General features: G+C 62.1%; 1 protein-coding gene across 1 annotated transcript; it reads left to right on the plus strand.

The window, feature by feature from the left end:
- Nucleotides 1-68: 68 nt before the first annotated feature.
- On the plus strand, nt 69-4192 carry LOC119102511 (alpha-taxilin; the record flags this gene model as incomplete). The annotated part of the gene is given in 5 exon segments (XM_037225890.1): nt 69-263; nt 471-599; nt 1012-1170; nt 3211-3421; nt 3938-4192. Coding segments are annotated over 5 exon segments (894 nt in total), but the record flags the coding sequence as incomplete, so codon positions are not given.
- Nucleotides 4193-8665: the final 4473 nt, after the last annotated feature.

Consider the following 8665-nt stretch of genomic DNA (forward strand, 5'->3'; position numbering starts at 1 on the left):
CCCCGGACAGTGCGGCGCCCCCCCCCCCCCCCTGCCGTCCGGTGAGCGAGCCGCCCGCGCTGCGGCAGGAGGAGAGCGTGGCGAAGATCCGCGAGGAGGAGGAAAAGCGGCGCGAGGTGTCCGCCAAGTTCCAGACCACGCTCAGCGACATCACCGGCACCATGAACGAGAACAACCAGAAGAACACCCGGCTCACGGAGGAGAACATCGAGATGTCCAAGAAGCTCAAGAGCCTGTGCGAGCAGTACGAACAGAATAACTCGGTGAGTCCGCTGAGGCAGGTTTGGTGCTAGGTGGCCTGGTGGTAACTTTTCGGCGTCTGATCCACCTAGTGCCACCGGTCATAAGACTTCGGTGTTCTATGTTTTAGCTACATGCGTTCTATTTTTGTCGTTTGTGTCCTAATGCTCGCGTTGATTGTGCTTTACGCACTGCCTGTTAACCAAGGGTGGTCTGTCACTGTGTTCAAGCTGGTTGAGAAGATGATGAAGCAGAAGGAGCTCGAGTCCCAGTTGGCTGAGGCACGCCTGGCCAAGATACAGCTCGAGATGAACCAAGAGAAGCAGGCCTTCCTCTTAGAAAAACAAAAACTCCTTCAGGTAGTTCTTGTACACTGCTTAAATATGACAGTCGTGGTATAGTTATCCTTGCGTCGATACCGCGTGTGCCCTGTCACACCAGAGTTACAAGCACTGGTGCGTCACCCGGTTGCTTACACCCGCTCGTTGTCACCTGCACCCGATCACCATCACCCGGGTGCGTGTCACCCGGGCGCGTGTCACCCGGGTGTGCTCACCCGTCATGCCGGCGGGAATCTCCTCAGCGATCTCGCTCAGCATCATCTGGATGGCCTAACGCGATCGAGAGACAGGAAGCCCCGTGCCTCGTCCGGTCTGTGTGAATGTCACTGATGAGAGCGCGGCAGCGAGGCCGGAGCGGCGCCGGGCCACGTCCGGCGGGTCTCCGGCGCCCCACCCCGCACCGCTGAGCGGACACCCTCGGTGCCGGCAGGAGATGTCCACCTACCAGAAGCGCTGCACAGACCTGCAGGTGTCGGAGGTGGCGTTACGCGAGCAGCTGAGCACCTACACGGAGAAGTACGAGGACTTCCAGGGCGCCCTCGCCAAGTCCAACAAGGTGTTCGGCACGTTCAAGTCCGAAATGGAAAAGGTGCGGACAGTGTTACGAGATGCGTGCCACCCAGCAGTTGCCGCTGTATAGTTGTTATGTGGTTTGCTTGATTTCCTACGTAGGCCAGTTTACCTATGTCAGCTTTTTCGTGATAGGTTATGTGGTTATGCATGTTGTGGTCGTATATTGTTGTCTTAATAGTCAGTTGTCCTTTCGTTCAGTTTATACAGTTTGCATGCACATCTTGTATAAAGACATCCCTTTCATAAGCGCGATGACGGCATGCATCTCAAGAACATTATTCCCCAGTGTTATTGGCATATTGGCATCCAGTCACGCGAGTAATATTAATGCACCACACGACAAATAATGATGGCTCGCAAAGGGTATTCATCTACGGCTCGCGGACAGAAAGCTGTCATATTTCTATGCTGCGAGAACAATGCCCACTTTTGCCCGCTGATCCTTTCCCGTTCATTAAACGACATGCCGTATTCTGGAGAGGGAGAAGTGGACGTAAGAACTGAGGGCCTGCCGTCTGGCGCTGGCCCTCGCTTTCATTCTCGTCCGCTCGTCATGAGGGTCACGCCACTGAGCTGTTGCGGTGCTCCGGTGTTGACGTGAGCGTGTTCCGGCGCCGCAGTGCCAGTTCACACCGCTCCTGGTACCGCGGTGTTCCGTGCGGTGCTCCCGGTGCCCCTCTGTTGGCGTGTCACTGTCGGGTAGTCCAGCGCCGGCGCCGGCTGCCCCGACGCCGCATTGTTAGGTCGGTGCCGCCGACCCTGCTAGGCCAGTGTGAGCGTGCGACCGTTCCTGTGTCCCGCTGGCCTCTGTACTGTCCACTCTCCCCGGTTGCTCGGTGAATGAGGCCTTCGCAGACGTAGGACGCAGTGGAGTGTGTTCGAGCTGTCAGCTGTCACTAGTCGACTGCTTGATCGTCCTAGCGTCAGGCCCTGTGATCGTTCCGGAGTCAGTCCACCGGTCTGGTCCGGTGTCAGTTGCGGAACTGGATCGGTTGTCAGCGCGGGTCTGGCGTGATGTTCAGGCCCAGTCTAACCCGGTGTCAACGCGGGTCTGGCCTGGTGGTCAGTCCGGGTCTGCCCCGGTGTCAGTGTGCGGCTTGTCCTGATCTCCGAGTAACTCGGTGTCGTCGCGGCTCTGACTCGGTGTCAATGCTTGACTGTCCTGGTCTTCTCCGAGCACCTCGGTGTCAGCCCGTGTATATAATCGCCGTGTCTCAGTACCAGCGTGTGCCTGTCGCGGCCAGCCTGATGTCCGGAGCGGCCCGGCCCGGTCCCCCTGAGGCCAGCCGGTGGCCTCCGCCGCCGGCGACCACACGCTCGTGCTGCGCGGCTCGGTGGCTCGGTAGGGACGACTCTCCGCGCCGGTGGGGGACGTCGGCCCTCCACCGGGCGGGCCCTAGCTGGTGACAGCGTGCTGTGATTACTGTGGTTTAGCGTATCGTGTGGCTATAACGACAAGCTTCAACTAATGAATCACTTACTTCACGGTTTTTTCCCTTGAGTGCGCAATCATATCAGCGACATAACTGCAATTATTTCTTTAAGCTGGACTTAAGCTGTGGTTTTATCAACGTTGTGGTGTTGTGTCATGTTGCTGCATGTGAACTGGCAAGAGTGCAAATGTTTTTTCACGCACTCAAATAAACCTAATGTCTCCGATTAATCCCACCATTGTCTTGCAAGGAAATTTGGGTGGGATATTGCCTGTTCATAGGCTGTGTGTGGTAAAGCGTTTGAACGTTTCAGCATGTATTTGGTAATTTTCTTCGGTTATTTTATGTTAGGCGTACACTTATATATTTTACTTCATAGCTTTATAGTTAATTTGTGTTCGTGGTAAGGATGACCTAGTATTTTGTACTGGTTTTCACCCATTATTTTCTTTATTTTCCCTGTTTTTATCATTCACCCTATCATAACTTACTCTTCATACAGGCGGACAAACGGTAAAAGAAGATCTCCGTTCTCCCGGTCCCTCCTTTCCACTTTGTCTGCCCTTCTGTGTGCCCCATTACTTTCCGCGCTCTGACCGCGGTCGGTCACCGGCCCACCTCAGATGCAGAAGAACATCCGCCGGCTGGAGAAGGAGACGAGTACGTGGCGGCAGCGCTGGGAGGGCAGCAACCGCTCCCTCCTCCAGATGGCCGAGCAGAAACAGGCCGACGACAGCCAGCTGCTGGCCCAGCGGCGGCGCATCGAGACCCTGGAGCGGCTCTGTCGAGCGCTGCAGGCGCGTGCCACCGACCCCCCTGCACCGTCCGGCAGTGGTGAGTGTACCGTCCCCCTGCTCCCGCCCCCCCCCCCCCCGTAGTGCTCAGTGTACCGCACGCCCCTGTGGTAGCGCTCAGTGTACCGTCCACCTCTCCGGTAGTGTGCGTACCGTCCACCCTCCGGTAGTGCTCGGTGTACCGCCGACCGCCTTCGTTCTTTCTGCACCATAGACGCGTATAGGCTGTGTCTGTAGCCATTCCTGTCTTGATATGCGCGTGCTAGTGTACCCCCGCAGCCCGGCGCAGATCTGTCTGAGTGACGAGTGTTGCGTGCGGCCAGTTGCCGTGGCCGTGCGCTGTGCCGGGGCGGGGGCGCCGACACAGCTTCACTGACGGGGCGCGCCGACACGCTTACTGGCGGGGCGCGCCGACACAGCTCACTGACGGGCGCGCCGTCAGCTCACTGACGGGGTGCGCCGACGCAGCCCGCTGACGGGGCACGCCGACACAGCTCACTGACGGGGCGCGCTGACACAGCTCACTCGTGACGGGGCACGCCGCCTGCGCCGCCAGGTGACGCCCCCGAGCCGGCCGACTCCAGCGGCGACGCCTGCCAGCGGCGCGCCGATGACGAGACGGAGGTCACCTCCAGCCAGGACGGCCTGGTCGACTCGACGAGCGCGAGCGAGCCGGCGCCGGCCGGCGGCCCGGCCGAGTCGACCTCGGACGAGGCGCCCGGCTCGCCGGTCAGCTCGGCCACGGGGTACCTGTGAGCGGGCGGCCGGCCGCGGCGCCGCCTTGCTCCCTCGCTGTCACACCGCCATCCGCCTAGACGGGATGGCACGGCCGCAGCTGGTGCATTCTCCTCGAGTTCTTGGCTGTCCTCTCCATGTCACATAGTAGATCGTCCAATAAAGCCATGCGATGTCTGCTTATTGGTCGGCGGGAGCTTTCGGGCGTGCACTCGAGACTGGGCCGACAGTGGACGGCTGGCAGTGGTCAGTGTATTAACAAAGTGACGTCGGGCCGAAACATACACAAACACACAGACACATACACGCGCGCGCGCGCACGCGCTCACGTGTTCTCTACGTCACACTGGCGTGCGATGTTTGCAGCTAACAACACATTTAACACTGGGCCCAGACATCTCGCATAACAGTCTGTTCTGCACCCAGGTAACAAGCATCACGCCCTTACCATACTCTGAATAAACCAAGCAACGCACCGCCCGTAGCGCAGATAACAAACGCCTCACACGGAGCTCAGGTAAACTCCCCAGCCTCGATGTGCACGCCGAGCTCAGTTCAACTCCCCAGCCTCGGAGCTCATACGGAGTTCAGGTAAACTCAGCCTCGGAGCTCACACGGAGCTCAGGTAAACTCCTCAGCCTCGGCTCACACGGAGCTCAGGTAAACTCCTCAGCCTCGGAGCTCACACGGAGCTCAGGTAAACTCTTCACGCCTCGGAGTTCACACGGAGCTCAGGTAGACTCCTCAGCCTCGGAGCTCACACGGAGCTCAGGCAAGCTCAGCCTCGGCACATAGACTGCCCAGTCTACAAACCCGCAACGGGACACGCGACGCGGGTCCCAGACAGCCCCACCACACCCAGTCGGGCGGCGCCCCACCCATGCGGCGGCGTCAGGCGCGGTGCCGTTTTCGCCTGGTGGCCGTCTCTGCCTGCCCGGCCGCCGTCTCCACCTGCCCGGCCGCCGTCTCCGCCTGCCCGGCCGCCGTCTCTGCTCCTCGGCCGCCGCTTCCACCTGCCCGCCGGGGGGCCGCGTCGCCAGTGGCAGTGACGGAGGCGCCTCCATGGGCGGGTTGCCGTCGCTGCTGCCCAACTGGGCTCGCCTCGGAGGTCACGGAGGTCTGCGTGGGGCAGACGTACCGTGTACGGCGTAGGTGCGAGCAGGCGGGTGTCGGAACAATGTTGGGACGGGGCTGGAGGGGTACCGCGGTCGCTCGGTGTGAGGCAGAGGATAGTGGTAGTTGTATGGTATTGGGTGTGGATGCGGGTGGTAGTAGCTCGTTGGGGTTTTGGGTGTATGCTGGTAGTGATAGTTGGCTGGGTCGTGTGGTGGATGCGGATGATGGTAACTCGCTGGTGTTGTGGGTGGTTTCGGATAGTGGTAATTCGCTGGTGTTGTGGGCACATGTCTATGGTGATAACTTGCTGGCGTTGTGGGTGCATGTCGATGGTGGTAACTAGCTGGCGGTGTACGCGTTTGCTGATAGTGATACCCCGCCGGTGTCGTGTATGGATGTGGAAGATGGTAGCCTGAGTTTTCGTACGTGGGCGGAGTCGCCAGGATACTGTTTGTAGATGATCACCGCTTGCCAGCATTCCATGGACCTCGGTGGTATAGTATCCTGGTCGCGCATAGTCGGATGCGGGTAAGGTCTGGCGGTGGCGTGCGGTGGAGGGTGGTGGACGTAGCCTGACAGGTCCGCAGGAGGATGATAGACGTCGGGTGTGGCGTGCGGCGACGGGGGGTAGCGCTGCTGTGGCGGCCGGTGCGGCAGGGGTGGAGCAGTTGTCGGAGGAGGGTAATAGTCCAGAGGAACTTCATGCTGCGGCGGATGGTACCCCCCGGGAAGCCCGCCCTGCTCGTGCGGGCTCGACTTGGCCCGGCCGGGTGGTGGCGGTGCCCTTGAGGCGCTCTCGGGGGCGGCAGATGCCCCTGCGGTGGATACTGCCCCACCGGAGTGTACTCGTTATGATGATACCCCTGCCGGTAATACTCCCCGCCTGTATAAGCGCTGGCGTGTGTCGCTCCGTCCGGGATACTGTCCCGCCGTTGCGTGTCCCGTCGGATGATACCCCCACCCGAGCTCTGGTCCCGCCTCCTCCGCCGCTGTGACCCGGCCGGCGGGGCGCCGCGCCGGCTCGGGCGTACCGCGGTGGCGGATGTCCGGCCGCGGCGTGCTCGGCGTCGGCGCTGGCGCTGGCGGCCTCTCGGGCTGCACCAGATGACCGTCTCCGGAGTAGGTCCGCGGCGTCTCTGTCGCCGCCGGCCGCGGGCTGGCGCCGCTGGCGTACCGCGCCGCCGGCGGACGGGCCGCTCTAGCGGCGGAGGCGCCGCCGCGGCGTGGGGCCGGCGCTCCCTGCTCGGCGGCCGTGGGAGGCGGCGCCCGCTTGGTCGGACCGCCACCACCGCTGCCGGGACCGGGCGCGGCGGCGGCGCCTCGTACCGCTCCGGTTCGCGGCCGTACAGCCGCTCGTTGACGTAGAGGAAGGCGTCGGAGCGCGGACAGTCGACACTGTGCCACCAGTCGCACACCAGGTGCTGCTGGCTGAACACGGTGCCCACGTTGCAGAGGAACGACTGCCGGCTGCGTGATTCGGAGCAGTAGTGCCACACCTGTCGACGCACGGGACAGGGTTGAACCGGGGCTGAGCCAGGGCCGGGACAGGGCCGGGCCGGAGCCGGGACATGGCTGAGCCGGGGCCGGGGTAGGGCTGAGCCAGGGCCTCGACAGGGCTGAGCCGGAGCCGGGGCAGGGCTGGGACAGGGCTGAGCCAGGGCTGAGCCAGGGTCGGGGCAGGGCCGGACCAAGGCCGAGACAGGGTAGAGCCAGGGCTTCAACAGGGCTGAGCCGGTGCCGGGGCAGGGCTGAGACAGGGCTGAGCCATGGTTGAGCCAGGGCCGGACCGTGGTTGAGCCGGAGCCGGGACAGGGACAGGGTTGAGCCGGGGCCGGACCATGGCTGAGCCGGGCCGGGACAGGGCTGAGCTGGGCCGGGACAGGTTGAGCCGGGGCCGGACCATGGCTGAGCCGGGGCCGGGACAGGGCTGAGCTGGGCCGGGACAGGTTGAGCCGGGACCGGACCATGGCTGAGCCGGGGCCGGGACAGGGCTGAGCTGGGCCGGGACAGGTTGAGCCGGGGCCGGACCATGGCTGAGCCGGGGCCGGGACAGGGCTGAGCTGGGCCGGGACAGGTTGAGCCGGGGCCGGACCATGGCTGAGCCTGGGCCGGGACGCCGACGGCTCCCCGTCTCACCATCTCTGGACATATTGTTCGATTGAAAACGCGCTGGAATTCCGTCCCCCGTTGTTGGAAAAGTTTCCGTTCATGTAAACATCGCTTTACTCGTCATGCATTACCACCCTTACCAAATGCCTCAGTTTCTAAATTCTTGGTTTTTTTATGTTATGTTATCCATGCCAATTCATCCAACGTCTCTGATATGTCGTGTCATATGCAACTCATATAGCCAATATTTAATCCTGGAAATAAAAAGCTGACAGGCCTTGTCCCCGAGCCCGTCCCGTAGCGGATTCCGTGTGTGGTACAGTTTGTCACCTATCAGCTTATGCATAATTATCTCTCGGTTATCCTTTGACAACCAACCAGCACTGACCTGCCGGTGAGTCTCAATGCTCACCTCCTGGTTAGTCTGTCTGGTCCGTACCAGTCGCTCGGGCCCAGTCCGCACCTTTTCTGGTCCTCACCCGACAGCCTCTTCCTGTCCCACCTGACACCCGGCCCAGTCCTCATCCGCAGCCTCTTCCGGTCCTCACCCTCTCGGCCCAGTCCTCTCCGACAGCCTCTTCCGGTCCTCACCGACTCTCGGCCCAGTCCTCACCTGGCACCACCCAACCTAGTCCTCATCCGCCAGCCTCTTCCAGTCCTCACCCGATAGCTTCTACCGGTCCTCATCCACAGCCTCTTAAGGTCTTTACCTGACTCCCGGCCCAGTCCTCACTTGACACCAACCCGTCCTCACTCGACAGCCTCTTCCGGTCCCACCGGACTCCCGACCTATCCTCCTCCCCTGACCCCAGCTAGTCTTCATCAAACACTTCTTTGGTCCTCACCTGACACCCAACCCAGTCCTCACCCGACAGCTTCTCCGGTCCTCACCCGACAGGCTCTTCCAGTCCTCACCTGACAGCCGGTCTCCATGTCAGGCTAGAAGCCGGCCGGCCGCCCGCTGCAGCTGAAGCCGGTCTTGGGCACGGTGTGGTCTCGGGTAGTCGTGCCGCCCAGACCCCGGATACAGTCGCCGTCCGGGTCCCAGGCTGGTGTGCGGACACGGGCTCGACTCGCGTACTCCGCGCCTCTGAGCTCCCGTAGTGCTGCTGGTGTCCGGCCGCACGTGTCCGGGCGCACGGTTCCCGCGAAACGGCAGCTGGTAGTGGTCGCCGAGGGTCGGCTTGGGGCTCGGGCGGTATTCATGCCGGGCTGGTCAGGCGGTGCGTAGTGTTCGTGCCGAGCTGGTTCAGGCGGCGGGTAGTTGTTCGTGCCGGGTTGGTTCAGGAGGCGGGTTGTGTCCGTGCCAGGCTGGGTCGCGGGG

Source organism: Pollicipes pollicipes, unplaced genomic scaffold (assembly GCF_011947565.3).
Source record: "Pollicipes pollicipes isolate AB1234 unplaced genomic scaffold, Ppol_2.1 Scaffold_5724;HRSCAF=6776_pilon_pilon_pilon, whole genome shotgun sequence".
Classification (NCBI taxonomy): Eukaryota; Metazoa; Arthropoda; class Thecostraca; order Pollicipedomorpha; family Pollicipedidae; genus Pollicipes; species Pollicipes pollicipes.